General features: G+C 45.6%; 1 protein-coding gene across 4 annotated transcripts in view; it reads right to left on the bottom strand.

Annotated features, from left to right (window-relative positions):
- Pde6c (phosphodiesterase 6C) overlaps window positions 1–17,567 on the bottom strand; it is a 43,200-nt gene that overhangs the window by 14,499 nt on the left and 11,134 nt on the right. For 3 of the 4 annotated variants that reach the window (XM_050159701.1, XM_050159707.1, XM_050159710.1), the window contains 10 exons: window positions 17,106–17,180; window positions 16,011–16,075; window positions 15,847–15,913; window positions 14,148–14,195; window positions 8,847–8,996; window positions 7,785–7,928; window positions 6,455–6,523; window positions 5,542–5,688; window positions 5,193–5,300; window positions 4,667–4,776 (listed from right to left, as the gene is read on the bottom strand). In XM_050159701.1, the coding sequence (XP_050015658.1) occupies window positions 4,667–4,776; window positions 5,193–5,300; window positions 5,542–5,688; window positions 6,455–6,523; window positions 7,785–7,928; window positions 8,847–8,996; window positions 14,148–14,195; window positions 15,847–15,913; window positions 16,011–16,075; window positions 17,106–17,180 (983 nt within the window). The remainder of the gene's footprint in view (window positions 1–4,666; window positions 4,777–5,192; window positions 5,301–5,541; window positions 5,689–6,454; window positions 6,524–7,784; window positions 7,929–8,846; window positions 8,997–14,147; window positions 14,196–15,846; window positions 15,914–16,010; window positions 16,076–17,105; window positions 17,181–17,567) is intronic. The other variant, XM_050159719.1, reaches the window with a different exon arrangement.

The following is a 17,567-nucleotide window of genomic DNA, read 5'->3' as shown; positions in this document are numbered from 1 at the left end:
GACACGTGTGTCATTGGGAGACCATCTACAATATTCGCTGGGAAATTCTGAGATGATGGTTTGGTAACCAAAGGCTGGACACAAAGTTTTTCTCAAAATTCAAGAAGTAGAAAATGGTGTGATTTGTGCATGAGAAAACGGGGAGATTGGTTCTGTAATTGCTCAAACAGATGGTCTAAAAATAATTAATGGGAGCTTCAGAGAAGATTTGGGGTGAGGAAATGGTGCCAAAGCAGTGTGATCGGCCCTTCTGTGGAAACCTAGTGACAGAGGGGTGGCGATTTCAGCCAGTCACTTGGGAAGGCACCTCCCCCATGGAATCCTCCATGAATGTTGAGATATGGAATGTTGTAATATGGATTGTATTTGTTTGTGAATGTTGGGATGTGGATTGTATCCACCCAGCTCTCACTGAAATAGCTGGAGCAGTACTTAGGGGTGTGGCTTTGTTGATTGTCTCACAGTTGGTTTCCTGAAGCATCTTTCCAGTCATGTGCTGGAGTCCTACCCTTAACTCTGTCCTGAAGTACAACGTTACCATCACTCAGATGAGCATCCGTGGAAATATGACTACCTGATTTCCACATGACGAAACACTGGGGGGAGCATCTTAAATCATGCTCTGACACAGTGTGGCATAAATAGACCTTCCTTCCTTCCTTTCTTTCTCCCTTCCTTTCTTCCTTTCTTCCTTTCTTTCTTCCTTTCTTTCTTTTCCTTCCTTTCGTTCTCCCTTCCTTCCCTGCTTCCTTTCTTTATTTTTAACCTTTATTCTTCTCCCATACATTACATCCTGACCTCTGTTTTCCCTTCCTCCACTCCTCACAGTCCCTTCCCCTACTCCTTCTCCCCCAGATCAACTCCTCCTCTGTTACACTTCAAAAAAAAAAAAAAAAAAAAAAAAAAAAGAGCAGGCCTAACAAGATACAATAAGACTGAACACAAACCTTCATATCACAGCTGGATATAGCAATCCAGTAGAAGAAAAGGGATCCCAAGTGCAGCAAAAGAGTCAGAGACACCTCATTCCCCTCCACACACACACACACTTCCATTATTGGGAGTCCCACAAGAACACCAAGCTACAATTAAAAGTAGGTTAAAGGCCAGGTGGTGGTGCACTCAGCACTCAGGAGGCAGAGGCAGGTGAATCTCTGTGAGTTCGAGACCAGCCTGTTCTACGGAGCTAGCTCCAGGCAAACCAGAGCTACATAGAGAAACCCTGTCTCAAAAAAAAAAAAAAAAAAAAAAAAAAAGTAGGTTAAAGAATTAAGGGCTGGTAAGACGATTCAGTAAGTAAAGGTACTTGCCACCAAATCCAAGTTTGATACCCAAAGAACCCATAGGACATACAGAGAGAACTGGCTTCAAAATCTTGCCTTCTGACCTCCAAACATGTACTGTGGTGCTCAAGCACACACACACACACACACACACACTCACACACACACAAATTAATAAGTGTAATTTTAACAGTTTTGAAGAACCCTTAATTTTAAGGTAATGAAATTTCAATTTCAATAGGATTAAATATAAAGTACTTCAAGGCATGTCTGGATTACCGTGCCAAATTTTGGGATCCACAGTTTTGAAAAGACATTAGCCAGATGATGGTGGTGCACACCTTTAATCCCAGCACTCAGGGTTGCAGAAGTAAGCAGATCTCTGTGAGTTCAAGGCCAGCCTAATCTACAGAGTGGGTTCTAGGACAACCAGAGATTCATAGAGAAGCCATGCCTCAAAAACCTAAAATAAATAAATAAATAAATAAATGGAAGGAAGGAAGGAAGGAAGGAAGGAAGGAAGGAAGGAAGGAAGGAAGGAAGGAAGGAAGGAAGGGAAAAGAAAGACATGGCATGAAAATGCTGGAATGCCGAGAATCATTATAAACAACTATGCCGTAGGAACTACTGTTTGAAGAGCAGTTCAAGCCAGATGGTGTGGCACATGCCTATAATCCCTCAGCAGGAAGCTGAGGCAGGAGGATCGTGAGTTTGAGTCAGCTTTCACTATGTAGCAAGACCCTATTCCTCCTAGGCAAATGCCTCAAAGTTTTCAAAATCTTCGTGTGTTCAGCCTGGAAAGCAAATATTTTGGTAAGAAAGATGTTCGAATTCTCTTTAATGCATGAAGAAGGGACAATGGGTGAGAACCCATACAAATCCCTGCAGCTCCAGAGACCCAAACGAGGAGAAGTAGAAATTATATAGAAGGGAGACCAATTTCAGGTCCCTTGTTAGACTCATACCAGAATAGAGGGAGAGCCCGCCTTGAGTAGACGGGTCCTCCACTACAGAAAATAGTCAAGGGCAGACTGCAAAATACAGGAGATGTAGAGAGGAAGCCAAAGAAAAGCTATCGTTCTTAATATTCTTCTGATAGCTGCTGCATTCGTCCAAGGAGAGAGAAATATCAGAGAATCAAAAAATGAAAGAGCAAAGGGGGATGAGAGGGGAAAGAAATCTACAAACACACAAAGGATGGAAAAAATCACCTGGCTGGGAAAACAAAGTGAGCGGAGAGTCTACAGGAACTCTGGAACAATCACACAGGAAAACGGGAGCTTTCAGGTGTTATCAGGGGGCAGAGTCTGAGTGTGAGAGATAACGGGTCAGACATCCTGGAGACAAGGATCAGACCAAAGGCACAGGGTCAAGCCAGGGGTCCCCTGTGTCCCAACAGCTCTGGTCACTCTGCGGGAGATCTTCCCACCACCTTCGGAGCGAGAAGAGCGGTTTAGTCTTAGTCAGACTTTCCAGTGACTGCAGTATCTCTGAAGAATCCTGAGCAATTCTTCCATGAAGGAGAAGTACATAAAGGGGCTGGCTGTGGGCTTTATTTGTTATTTGTTTGTTTGTTTGTTTGTTTGGAAGGTCAGTTAGAGAGCTCATTTGATTCCAAGAACTTAATGGAACTGCCAGAGGGTTCAACCATGCTAAGGGTGAAGAAGATGGCCTTGTCCCCAGTCTGATGTCAAGAAACTCTTCTATCACACATATTCCTTCTGTCCGATTTGCAGAAGAAAAATAGCTGGAATACACCAACAGATTAGATTCCAGGCCATTGTGAGGCCAGGAATCCGTCCTGAAAAGCATAGACAGGGGGCAGTGGTGGCGCACGCCTGTAATCCCAGCACTCGGGAGGCAGAGGCAGGCGGATCTCTGTGAGTTCGAGACCAGCCTGGTCTATAAGAGCTAGTTCCAGGACAGGCTCCAAAACCACAGAGGAACCCTGTCTCGAAAAACCAAAAAAAAAAAAAAAAAAAAAAAAAGCATAGACAGGAAGGTGCCTCAGCTAGCTCTACTGCTGACTATAACCTAGGACAAGTCTGACTTCATCTTCATCTTCGAGTCTGTTTGCTCATCCCTGAGAGAGGGGGATAATGTGAGGCAGCAGGAGGTGAAGTGAGACAAGGCCTACCACTTGTGTCCATCAGCCTCCAGAACACGGTGTTTAACCCACCAGGCTTAGCAGCACACAACTGCAGTCCCAGCTGAGGCGGGAAGATGATAAGATTAAGGTTAGCTTTATATAGTAACATTATTTTGGAAAAAGAAAGGAAAGAAAATTAAGTGAAAAAGAGATGCCCAATAAGTCTTAGTTTCTTTGGAGCAGAACAAGGGGAACTCCACTGACACCCCCTCACCCCTCCGCTGGGACCATTGCCTTAGTGAGGACATAATGGCCAGCATGGGCTGGAGCCTCAGGCATGGTGACATCCTGGGAAAGAGCTTCAGTGGAGATGCTCCTTTCAAGATGAAGGTTGATAGCCCAGTTGTTCAAAGTGGGAGGAGACTGCTCAGAAGTGCTCTTCACTTACAGAGTGCCTTTATCTGAAGTCCCTGACACACATTTCATAGGAGTGATGTCACCTGACTCCCACAACAATCTTTGACAGGTCGATGTTATAGCCATGTTCAAGTTAAGAAACCAAGTCTCAGAATCAGTGAGTTGCCTAAGGCTTTTCATCCAGGAAGTGGTCTGAACCCACAAGCCAATACACGAAAGCCGTTCCTGGAACTCTTCACTGCTTCGGGAGGATGCTGCGTCAGGTGTTAGGAGCTGAGAGCGGAGCGTGACTGGGGGTTCTATGCGCCATAGTCCAGAAGCTTTGCAGCTGCACACCATTATCCTAATTCCTATTGTCCAGATGAGGAAATCAAGGCTGAGAAAGCCAATGACTTGAAATCTAAGTCTGTCCGCTACAAGTCTGCACCTGCATCTTTACTCTTCCTTTCTCAGCACAAGGGAAGGGGATGGCATGGTGATGCTCTAGCAGAGCAGCTGAGAGGGGCCTGGTGGACTCAAAGGATCAGGAAGTGAAGGATTACAAACCTCCAAAAGACATGTTTCTTAGTGTGAGCGGGGAGCCATCCCTGGGTATACACTAGTGTACGCCTAAGATTAATATACTCAGATATTTGAATTCAATACTCTGATTAAAGCTGCCTGAACACAGCTGGGGAACCCCAGAAGTGGAAGCAGAAAGGAATGAGGCATGCGAGCACCATGGGCAAAGGGCAGATGCTGCCACAAGGCTACAGCTGAGGCGGGATAGAGTAGCCCTGCCTGAGGCCATAAATGAGGTAGAGGAAGGGACTGGAGGACAGGGAAGCTCTTTCTTCCGTCGCTGGAATCGGTCAGTGCAGGGCACACATTCACTTACTTCATTTGGTACAAATTATTGGTGCCTCTGTGGTCGATATCATGGCAGAAAGCAGCCGCGAGCATGGCAAATGCTTCAAGGTCTGTGTAGTATTTCTTCAGTCGCCCTGTCTAGAAAGATGTATGAGTACGTATTTATAGAGGCCAGCACATCTTATACCCGGCGTAGCCCAGTCTGACTGCAAATGAGGCAGGGGTGAGGGGTTTGGCACCTTGCTTCCACCAAAAATTAGTTTCGTGTTTAGTCACTCTTGTGTTATCCCAGGCAGTTTCAAAACCTAGGACGTGTCTGGATCTGCCTTTGAAATGGCAAGCCTATGAATTTCTGATTGATAATCTAGCCGAGTGCCCAGGGAGACACACATCTCTGGTAGCAGCTCCGGAAGGATGTGCGTCTGTGGAATCCTGTCCATGAATGTCAAATGATAAATCGGACACGACAGGCTGCAACTGTTTCTCGTTCTTTCTCAGATGGAAACTGTTTAGAGTTGCAAACCTTTCCAGCGGCTTCCAACAGTGCTACCTACCATCAACAGCGTGAACATGGTCTGCCCCACATTGAATCCATGCCGCCAGTTGTGGTAGGTGACAGGGCGGTACCCTTTCCGCACAGTGTACATCCACCTCGTAAGAACCTGTTACCCAAAGGCAACAACACTGCTCAGACTTTAGAACAGAATTCTAAAGGGTAGGAGGCCCCCGGGCACGCTTATCTAAAAAAGTGTGTCGGTCCTGTTGACAGAGCTTAAGCCGTGGTATTCTCAGAGTTAATGATAATTCGAAATCCTAACTTGAGCTAATCTTTGGAACTGTGGAAAACATCAGTAAGGCACAGCAACAGAACCAAACTGCTTCTCAAGCAAAATGCCTCCTGACCTCTACTGGTACTTTGAATTTCTCCACCGCGTTTATCTCGAAAAACAGCCGCAGCCCGCATTTAACCAGCTCGTGCTCCGTAATGGGAAAGTCGCTGAAGCAGAATTCGTACAGGTCTGCCGCACTTGGGTCCGGCAAGTCCTCCTTCTGTTGACACAGGACAGATGGGTGCAGGTGACATTCGGCTGACGGCCTGTTCCGCCACACACCCAGTATCCAAGGTAAAGGGGCTGCGGAGATGGCTCAGGAGCTCAAGGTATTTGCACCAAAACTGGTGACCTGAGTTCAGTTCCCGGAACCCGTGTGGCAGGGGGAGCACCGACTCCAGGAGTTAGCCTCTGACCGCCACCATGTGCGCCATGGCACGTGATTCAACCCCCATCCCCACTCAATTTATCGAGTAATTAAAAAGAAATACAATGATAAAAGAAACCCACGTACAAGTCCCTGAACCACACTCAGCCAACAGTCCCTGGACGGAGTTCCCCTGCAGGTCTGGGGTGGACCACAGAGCTGCTGCCTGCTCCTCCCTCTTGGTGCTTTCTCTCCCGCTATGGTCCCTGCCCTGAGAAGGGCTGAGGTCTGTCACCCTGGCATGCCCTCCGGGATGGCTATGCTGTGACTGGAAGCTACTAAGATAACTCTAACCGTGGTCTCTCTAGATCCCGAGGTGCCTCTTGCAGGCGTCTAGTTTAGCAACGATTGTAAATGATCTCTGTGGACCGAACCCTATTGAGCAATGATGGCGAAAATCAGGAAACCAAAAGGTCAGTATTCAGAAGAAATCTTTCCTTCCAGTCTTGGAAAAATGTCGAGGAAAAAGAAGCTCAGCATTGACTTGCAAAGCGAGAATGTGTGTGTGCCCCAGCCAAGTCTACTGGGAGAGCACGGGGCGTCAGAGGGACACACGTACCAACAGGGCCAGGAGCTGCCTTTCGTCACACTCTTCAATTGCATCTACGTGGAACTTCTCTTTAAATTTCTATAGTGGAAAAACAGCAGAAGTGTAAAATTCCTACGAAGATTCCCATCTGATCCCTCTACTATTAAGGCCGTTAAGATAAAATCGAATTAGGCTTCACAATGTTACATCTGAGCCATTCTGCTTGGGAAGAGCCTTACTGCACGTGATTAGGAAGAATTAGACCAAAGAAATAGTCTTATGCAATTGAGTTCTCGCCCTTGCCCAAACATAGCGGTAGCCATCTTAAAGCCAAGCTATGGGCTTCAGGTAGGCAAGAAAGGAAAAGAGAAACAGAGTGGCTTACATTTCTCTTTCTTAATTGCCAATAGGAGTTTCACTCAATTCATGTACGTGTTGCCATTTTTATCATCTTATCACTTTAGTGAATTATCTTTTAACTCCCAATGACCCCAGCAAAACAAAACCAAATACCCCACACTATACTACACCTATATACACACTCAAAAGACTAGAAAAAACAGCAAGAAATAAAAGCAATTATGTGACTGGGCGATGGTGGCGCACACCTTTAATCCCAGCACTCGAGAGGCAGAGGCAGGCAGATCTCTGTGAGTTGGAGCCTGGTCTACAGAGATGGACCCAAGACAGCTAGAGCTACACAGCGGAAACCCTGTCTCAAAAACAACAACAACAAAGTGCTTATGTGATGTGGTTTCCCCTTACTTTTGTGGTAATTAGAACATTGCCAGCAAAAATCCAGTGGCTCCCTTATTGAACTTGATCCTGCCATTTGGTGAGATTTTTTTCAGTGAGACTAGAGACCGCCATGTGAGCAAAGACTTTAAGTCACCAGGTTGCTGCTGGTCCACAAAAGATGAGAAGCCATAGAGCAAACCAGACTCACAGCTTAGTCACCAAGGTCAGCCAGAGCCTGCTCAACCCACAGCTATGTAAATAAAACATAGGTGCCTCCTAATGTAGGTCACCATGATGATATAGCGATTGTTACACAGCACTGGAGAAGAATGACTGACTGATACATTACTCTTCTTCAAAATATTGCTTCCCTCACTAGTATACTCGAATCTCGGTGTCACTGCTTCTGCTCCTACACACCCAGGAGCTGTTTTTCACAAAGTGCTGTTGGAACACTGCAGTCTGGATTTCCAGGAAACCTAGCTCACCGACTGATGGAGCTCCTCCCCCACCTTACTGTGTTCCCCTCTCCTCATCCCAGCACTAAGTCTGACTCCCCAGTCACTAGGCGATTTCCAGAAGCTGAGCTTAAATGCCATCTAGGACTGGATGCCCCACTTACCAAAATAGAGCCGATTTCATCGGGGGTGGCTTTTGTGCGGCTCATGATCATTTCCTGAGCAAGGTCCTTCCGGCTTTCCAGTTTGTTCAGTCTCTCATAGGTGTCAGTGTTTAGGAGAGACCATCCAAGAAACTGGGTTAAAGTCTGAAGTGTAAGAAACAGTGGCTCAGGTCCTCTATAGCTGAGGCAAACTTTCTCTGTGCACAACAAATGTGCACACTTTCCCATAGCTATCTCCCTTCCACCGCGACAACCCAGTTCGTTTTCAAAGCTACTTTATTATTTTAGCTATTACCTGAAAATTGTATGTGTGCGTATAATGTCTTTTGATCAAGTTTGCTTTTATTTAAATCATTCCAATTCTTCACCTATCACTCGCTCCACCACCATTTCCGCCTCTCAACTTCATGTGCTTAAACCACTGGATCCACTTAGTGCCGTCTCTATGTGCGTGGGTGTGGGACCCTTAATGGAGCTTGGGTAGCGTCTCAGAGGCTCTTTTCTGAAGAAAACCAACCTTTCTCCTGAATTTATAATTTGTAATTGTTCCTCAACTAAAGGATGGAACTTCACAAACCCTTTCCCCGATCCGCGCTGCCAACCCAGCTGCTTATATCAACAGAAGGAAAAAAAAAATCTGAATTTATTGCCCAGAGAGTAAGACTGACTAAGCTTTTCTTTTCAAAGCACCATGCTTCCAGAATATTCTACTGCAGGAAAGGAATTACAAACAGAATAAAATAAAGTAGGATCTAAAAATTAGACAGGCATTTGAGACCAAGAATGGGAGAGATTACAGAAGAGGAAGCGGCAGGGGGTAAAAATATTCTCAGCTGTTTTTATAAGATTGGAAAAGAATTTGGGTGAAATCGAGACTTTATACGCGAACATCAAAGGTTGCAATGTAGAAACCCAGAGAAGAAACGACACAGCAGCATTTTGATCACAAGAATGAGACCATGTCTCAAATGTTCTTCAGAACGTCATTCCAGACCAAGGAGTAGCCATGCAGCCGCTGTCGTTTCGTGATGCTCAGATGCTCTGTGGATCTTTCCTGTTTACCTCGGTGATGTACTCATCTTGCTCATCAAAGGGCCTCCCGTCCTTCCTGTTGTAAAATGTAGCCACTCCCACAATGTCTTCTTTCTTGTTAACGATAGGCAGGGACAAGACGTTTTTAATGACCCAGCCAGTTTCATCTACCGGTCCTTTCTATAAACAATAAGAGAATTTAAGTTACTTCAGTATTTTCACTCTTCAATTTGGAAGCAACTACAGATTTACAAGATGTTCCAAAAGAAATGTACAGAGAAATCCATGAGCTCTTCACTCAGTTCCCACCAACAGAAACATCTTCTGTAACCACAGTACAGTACCAAAACCCAAGAAACAGACAATGTACAATCATAGTCCTTATTGGGGGTCTCTCTAGATTTATGTGTGTCTTCGTGCTTATGTGTATGTTTATCTCTTATGGAAAATTTCAACTTCTATTAAAATCAACTAAACTATCCCCATCCCACAATAAACCCTTCTAGTGGACCTACAACGACCACTACCCAACCACCACTTAGCTTATTTTAAAGTAAATCTTAGGATGAGAGCGTGGTTAGGATAAGTACTCTAGGCTGTCCATTCAAATGTACCAGAACTAGGGCAATTGTGTTCTGACACTGTAACTTTCCCCTTTGCTCTGCACCCCTGGGGATGAAAAGGGATTCTTATCCTTACGTTACCTCTCTGCTTTTTGCACTGTTTCCATCTTACAATGTTTGTGTAGTTAATTTCTTATGTTAGGGTCTTTCTGTTGAAGTACTTAGTATAATTCCTATCTAACCCATCAAGAGAGACTTTCAAGTTATGCTATGTTGTGATTATGAAAACCTGTGAGACCCAATGGTAAGGTAAGCCCTAGGCCAGTGGCCAGAGTTATGAGTCAACCATGGGTCTTATGTCAAGATGCTCCCATGCCAGTGGGAGGGATGCAGACAAATAGCTTCAGAAGTGCTTCTCAAAATGTGACCCATGGACCACAGTGTTGTGGAATATTAATTTTAACCAGGCAAATGTGTTACATTTGTCTATGCCTTGGAATATTACTTGAACTGTGCTACTTTTGTTTTGCTGCATCTGTTTAATTATGCAAAGATGCGTTGCATTTGTTTCACCTTGTCTGCCTAAGGCACCTGATTGGTCTAATAAAGAGCTAGTCCAATAGTTAGGCAGGGGAGGGATAGGTAGGGCTGGTGGGGAGAGAGAATATATAGGAGGAGAAGTCTAGTCTGGAGAGGAATGAGAGAAGAGAATGAAGAGAAAGAAGGGACACACACCCAGGGCAAGAGACCAGGCAGAAGCCAGACAGCCAGATGTAGAAACAGCGGGAAACTAAGATACACAGAAAGAAAGAAAGAAAGAAAGAAAGAAAGAAAGAAAGAAAGAAAGAAAGAAAGAAAGAAAGGAAGGAAGGAAGGAAGAAACAATCCCTGAGGCAAAATGTAGATGAAGAGAAAAATTAGAATAAGAGCTAAGATAAGGCACAAACCCATCCACAGACACACACACACATGTCAACCCACCCACTCACCACCCTTCATGAATACATGTGTCTTAGGGTTTCTATTTCTGTGAAGAGACACCATGACCATGGCAACTCTTATAGAGGAAAACATTTAATAGGGTGGCCTACAGTTTCAGGAGTTTAGTCCATTATCACTATGATGTGACATGGTGGTGTGCAGGCAGACGTTGTGTTAGAGAAGGAGCTGAGGGTTCTACATCTTGCACAGGCAACAGGAAGTGGTCTGAGACACTTGAGCATATATAAGACCTCAAAGCCGACCTCTACAGTGACACACTTCCTACAACAAGACCATACCTACGCCAGTACCACACTTCTAACGCCACTCCCTTTGGGGCCAGTTTCTTTCAACCTGCCACAGCACGTAACTAAAAAATGTAAGTATATATAAACATAAAACATTTTTTTTTTAAGATTCTGTTGCCTATGGTATTTTCTTTTGGGTCACTAACCAGTTCCCAAATGATGAGACAGAGATTTAATATTTTAAGTATATATATAAAATAACTTGTCTATCATTTATTAACAGTCATTGTCCTGGGAGTGAAAAGCAGAGAAACTAAACCTCAGTGTATGGACCTTTAAGCTTTAGGGAAAAAAAAAAAAACACAATATACAATGCTTTCAAGGGTCCATCCTTGGAAACTACCTAGGAGCCACATTCCCATCCTTCATGTACCATCTTAAATCTTCCAAAAAAGCTTTACTGGCTGCTTCTGGGTGTTTTAGTAAATGTCCATTTGCTATTTGTTCATCTTCGTCTGTTTTGCTGATAATTAGAGATTTTGACAGCAAAATGACAGACAAAAATCTAACTTGGGGACAAAAACTTCTAACTGGGACAATTCTATGTACTCCTCCACCACTGCCCCTTCCCCAGAGTTAAGGGTCTCTTTAAAGGAAGGATCCCTTAGCCTAATTCAAAGAACACTGATGATGGTAAGCAGAACGAAGACTCCCGGGCCAAAGGTGCTTACGCCTAATCTCCAGCCCCTGGGAGTGACCTCACAGATGAAATTATAGTTACCTATCGGTTAACTGAGAATCGGAAACTACCCTGGATTTTATGGGAGGACCCCTATGATAACCGAGACCCTTAAAAGCAGTGAAGTCAGAATCAGGGAAGGACCATCCGGCAGAGCAGGGTCTGGAGGGCCAACTGCTGGTGTGGATGATGGAAGAGGCCATGAACCATGGAAACCCAGAAGCCCATAGGGGCCAAGGGCTGGGAAGGTCAGGGCACAGGTTCTTTCCTAGCATCTTCCCAGAGGAACACCGTCCTTTGACACCTTGATTTTAGTACAGTATGAAACATTTTATACTCTGGGCTTCGGAACCGTATTTATCAGATTGTTTCCAGGAGTAAGTGGTACTTTGTTGTTGTTTGCTGTCTGTTATGGTTACAACACTGTAGGAAACATATACATTGATCTCCAGGAAACACAGTTTGAGAACCACTGCCTCTCTTGGTTTGCTCCCCAAACAGCTCATTTTCAATGCTTGGTTTTCCCACTTAACATTTTTAGGTACAACAGGGAATAATGAGACTCGGGGTCGAGCATGAGAAGTAGGGTAAGAGCAGGGAGGCAGAGTGCAGAAGGAAGCTGGTGTTCTGGGGACGGCAGACACCTCAACCCATATCTGCTCTGAGGACTGGTACACAGGGCGTGCTTGGGAGGGGATGTGGGGAGACGGCAGCTAGATAGACAGGGTTCAGGCTACAGAGAAAAGGATGGACCCAAGGAGGAGTAAAATCACCCCAGTGCAGCTCTGGAACAATACACAGGGCTGCTGGGGTTTCCTAGGTCAATATTGCCCATTAGAGGATTCTGGTTGCCTTCCAGGATGGGCCTGCCAATCAGTCACTATCTGGGAGGCCGGGCCTTGAAACAAATGTTACTGCAGGGTACAGCAGCCCTGAACCAGTGGGATGCCTACAGGCTCATTTCCATGGAAACCACACTGAAGTTTACTGCATTTCTGGGAGGTTACTGCAGACTGGAGTTTTGCCCCATTCCAGGAAATCCTGATGCTAAAGCAAGGTCCCCCCATTCTTTTCACAGTGTGACTCTAGAGCCCCTCAAACCTCAGTGGGCACCTGCTGTATAACCTCCATCTCACTGATTCCAGAGCGGCTGCTCCAGGTTCAGACACTTAAACATTGGCTGTTCCCCTCTCTGACATTCACTTGTATTCTATCCTGGCACACAATTGCTATAGACCTAGGGCCCAGGGCTGGGCTCAACACAATCATGAGCAGGTTCTGGGTGCAGGAAGGGAGAGACAAGAAGAAACAGGACCATATGGTGTTTGTGTGTTTCCACCTCGGTAAGCAAAGGGATGGGCAGGCAGAGCCGGGGAAACCTCCATTTAACTAAACAGCTGTGGACAGGTTTTCCCAAGATGGGTTTAGCTTGCTACTGTGGCAGGATCACCCATACCCTAGGGAAATCAATGGGACTCTATGTGTCTCCATAGTACGGAGAAAGACAAACATTAGCAGTGTCCCTGGGGAGGGCAGTCTCTCCTCCTGACTCAGATCAGGGCTTTACTGTCTATGAAATGCAGGGCATGGAGTGCCAGCATGCACAGAAGAGAGGCTGCAGCATTCTGGTACTGCCATCTCATCTGTCTGGTTTTCCAAAGGGACTGGGAAGGTCTAGCCAAGATGAGCAGGTCCTTTTGGAGAATCCGATGAAGCTAGAAAGAAGATGAACTCCAAAGTCCTATCACTAGGATCTCATTTCCACTGCTGTAATGGAATACTACAGGCTGAGTAATTTATTAAGAATTAAGTAAATTTAGTTTAAAAGACTGAGAGGCCTAAGGGCCCAGCTCCATAACCTCAGAGGCTCTTCTCACTGAATCATAACACGGCAAAGAGCATTACAGGACACGAGGCCCTGAGAGGGCCAGATTAAGTCTCACATCCCTTTCTTGGGAAGCTGGTAAGGCTGTGTGTCTTCTCCCTACACCCTGGTCTATCTGCACACCTCCAAACATGCTCATCAAGACATAGTATGTACATGAGCTTGGGGACTGAGCTTTCAACACATGAACCCTAAGGGGTAGCATTCAAACCCAGCTGTGACAGTGGGCAGAAGTGGTTAGTCCAGACAGTAAATACAGAGGGGCTGGCTGGGGGCTCCCCTGTGCTAAGTGGAGGAAGATTCTCCTGGAAATAGATTCTCCCACAAGTAGGTTTCTGAATGTGGATTAAAAGCAGGTAAAAATCCAGAACCTGGTAAGATTTTTTTTTTCTTTTTTAGATCCTAGTTACAGTACACTGTAGGAAGGGCTCCCGAGAAAGGCACCATGGGGCTGGCTTTGGGCCATACAATGTCTCCAGTTAGTCATTCACGCAGACAAGAGCTATAGACTGCTTGCCATGCACCAAGCTCAGTTGTTGCCCCTAGAGAACCAAGGAAGGGAGGGGGTGGAAGTGTGTCAGAGTGCACTCTTGCTTTCACACACATATGCACACACAGACATACAGATACAGGCACGCACTCATGCACATACAGACATACAGACACCGACACGCACTCATGCACACACACACAAACACACACACACACACACCATCTCCCATCTTCTCTTATTTTTCTTCTCTCAGACCCCTTGTTCCTTTACTGAAGAATCTGCTTCATGAAGGCCATTGGCCCAGCTAGAGCTTTGCTAGTTGGGCCCCCTACGAAGGCACGAGTAAGGCAGACTCTGTGGGTAAGGAAGAAGAGAGCACTCGCCTTGCCTGAGGGGCCAGGCAGGCTCATGGCTGCCCTTACCTGGAATGTGAAGTACTCGTCTGCAGGGGCATTCAGCATGTTGCAGATCTGCGAAGGAAGGGACAGAGTCCTTCTGAAACATGGTGAGGTTAGGGCCACATAACCCATGAGGGAGACGAGAAAGTGCGTATTGGGAGTGAGTGTTTCCCACGTTCTTGGTAAACCATTAGCACCCGCTCTCTAGGTTAGGCCACATCTAGGTAACCTAGGTTAGGCTCACTGATGTCACCTCCTCTTCTGCTGCATCACTGACTGACATTCAGTGCCACCTCCACACAACCCCTCCGCACAAACAAAAGAGAAAGGTGGACAAAAAGACAGCCATGCTGAGACAGGTGTGCGTGGGCTAGGCCTGGCCTTGCAGTCTATGCTTCCCTAAAGTAAGGTGCCTGAGGGGTAAGAGGAAAAGGCCGGGCAGTGCTTCAGTTGCTCCAAAGTAAGATTTCCCTAGAGATACTGCTCTTACAGCCAGAATTTGGAGACAGTTTCTCATATCCATTTTGAGTTGGTCTGAATTTTCTGTGCCTGTGCAAATAGGTCTTATCTCAAGACTGTATTTTCACTTCAACCAAAGTCCAACTTGAACTGACAGTATTTCAAGCCTGTCATGGTAATGGTTGGAGCAGTCTTCTCCTTTCAAAGATGAGGACATTGAAGTCCTGAAAAGTTTAGGGCTCTGTTCAAATTCACTGGATGAAACTCAAATTGTCATCTCCCAAGAGGGCTGCTGGGATTGGTTCTCCTGGCTAGGGTTCGGGGAGAACCCCGGGGTTGTATAAGTTGCCTATTCATCTAGTATAAACACTTCTACCTAGAGGGTGTAGGCTACCGACATTTACCTGCCCACACAATTCCTAAAACACCTGGCAGTTTGGGGTGAGGGCTGAAGGATTATCTCCCCCACCACTACAAGCTCCACGAGCCATGGAAACTGCTGGGGCTCAGATCTTTCTAAGAGCGGATGAAATATCTCTACTCTTCTTATACTAGCCTTACAAAGAAAATGCAGAAATCTTCTGAAGCTTTTGTTTATTTTGGTGCATGTTTACTTTCGGGGTTTATTGTGTTCTTGTTTCTTTGTGTGAGTCTGGATTTTCCGATGCAGCTCCACATTGTGTGTGGTTAGCCATCCTCTCGCCTCAGCCTCCTCACTGCTGGGGTTATAGGCACACACTCCCCCTACACTCCACCTTACTGTTTCCCTGAGTATTGCTAACTTAAGAACTTCGAAGACTCTTTGGTTTGTTAATTTCACGATCCAATCTGAATGTCTGACATTATTTCACGGACTATTGACCTCCGAGTGTGGTTAAATGATGCATATCAACTATGCTTTTCTTCTAACTTTCTTGTCATAGACATGTTCCTCAGCCTTTCCTGGGAGGTCTCGGAGAAAATGATCACAGTCATACTCAGACAGCTGAGCACTTGAGATGGGACTGAGCCGATCGTGGGGCACAGCCACTGACTTAATCTCCCCAGCTTTAAGCAGATGTCCGAAAATTGTGTTTCTTCAGAATAAGAATGTCCTGATCAACTTAGATTGTCTTTCTAGCTTCCTTTCCTTTCTCCTGTGCCAAAGAAAGTGGTCATCTCACCCTTGTCTCGTGAGTGCTTGGTTCAACTATTGCATTTATCTTGTTACTACTAAGCGTTTCTCAGGCTGTTATTTAGTATTGAAGTTTGTCTAGTGACTTACGAATCCATTTTCAGCAACATATGTCGGCAGTCCACTGAGGAGCGTCCAATGGTCTGCAGGAGGGGACCTTGGAGAAGATTAAAAAAAGTCATTGGCATGAATGGAAATGACCAGGTAGGAAAACCCAGCGGCCACTCCCATGGCTACTTCAGGGAAACACGCACGGAATCACGTTGATCTCTTCTTTTCCGTGTAAAATGTAATCGATGACTTTATAAAAGATGATTTCCTAGGAGGGAAGGAGATCGTGGGCACAACATTAGTTCCCAAAGAAAATAGTCTTCACTGGAGGATGTGGGCTTTAAAATTCATGTAAATAGTACCTGATTTCCTAGCCACAGTTTTCTGTATAACGTAAGCTACTAAACTACTTATGTATTAGTTACAGGCTTGTAATCACACAAGAGGCAGTATTGACTGCATACCTACAGTTAGAGTGGGCTCAATGTCATTTTAAAATGCTTTGAGGGGGACTCTGATAACCAAACTACCAGGGACTCTGTCTTTCCTTTGAACGGGTTGCTTCTTTGCTGTCCAGATATAGCTGACATTAAGGACTTTATCAACCGCAGGCAGACCTCATTCATGCCCTGAGCACACGGCCCTTCTCTCCCGGCTCACCTCAGCAGGCCCTCCACAAGAGAGGTCACTGCTGGGAGGACCTGGGGCCGATGAAGAATCTGAGGCCCAGCAAAACAATCAACTTCTGCTCAACATGAGCAGAGTGTGCGGTGGTGGAGAAGTGAATGCACTTCCTGCCTCCACGAAGCTTGCAGCTGAGTGTGGCAGTAAGCCTAACCCAGCCCCCAGGGCTCCCCATACCGCATGGCTGAAAAAGAGCCCATGGACTTCTTCAAATATTGTGTTGCCAGGTGTTGGGGAGGGGGGATACGCCTTTAATGCCAGCACTCTGGAGGCAGAGGCAAGCAGATCTTTGTGAGTTCAAGACCAGCCTGGCCTACAGAGTGAGTTCCAGGACAGTCAGGACTGTTACACAGAGAAACCCTGTCTCAAAAAACAAAGCAAACAAGCAACCTTGTGCCAGTGTCTCTGATGCCTGCCTCATGTGGAGAACTGCAGACCCACAGGCCAAGTTTGGGGTTTGGGGAGAAGGAAAGCAAGATATTAATGAAATGTTTAGGTCCACCCTGCTGTGCAGGACTGTGCTTGGCAGAGTCCCGGTGAAGTTTCTTTCCTCCACGCACTTCAGTTTCTTGGCACCGTACCCAGACAGCACTAAAGGAGATGTCCGCATTTACCCTGCCGTCTGGAGTCTTTGGTCCTTTGTAAGGCTCAACTTCTCCAAGCTTGATTGGCCACTCATCATAAAATTCCTGGAGGCAATCACAGTTGACCATTATTAAACAAGCTAGCCCACGATTCACCTTACCCAAATTAACATGCTCACACACTTCATGTTACTCTCTATCATTCTGGAATTTTAGACTTGAGAGAAAACCCTAATTCTCAGCAATATTGCTCATGAACCTGTGACTATGGGAAAGTGGCTTATCTTTTGTCTGTAAAATAAGGACAGCCCAACTTCAGTTTGCTGTGAGGATTAAATGAACAGTATACGCCAAACACTGGCATATGGTCCAAAGAATTCCATGTACAGCATACTGGAATTCTGTACTTTCTGCTCCATTTATTATAAGCATAAAACTAGTCTAAAATGAAAGACTAATACTTAATCAAAACAAGAGACTTGCTGGTGATGG

The sequence above is a fragment of the Alexandromys fortis genome, unplaced genomic scaffold, assembly GCF_014885135.2.
Source record: "Alexandromys fortis isolate MF-2015 unplaced genomic scaffold, M_Fortis_MF-2015_v1.1 scaffold_10, whole genome shotgun sequence".
Taxonomy (NCBI): domain Eukaryota; kingdom Metazoa; phylum Chordata; class Mammalia; order Rodentia; family Cricetidae; genus Alexandromys; species Alexandromys fortis.
Note: the sequence above shows the minus strand (reverse complement) of the source record. Positions and strands in the feature narration are given on the sequence as shown.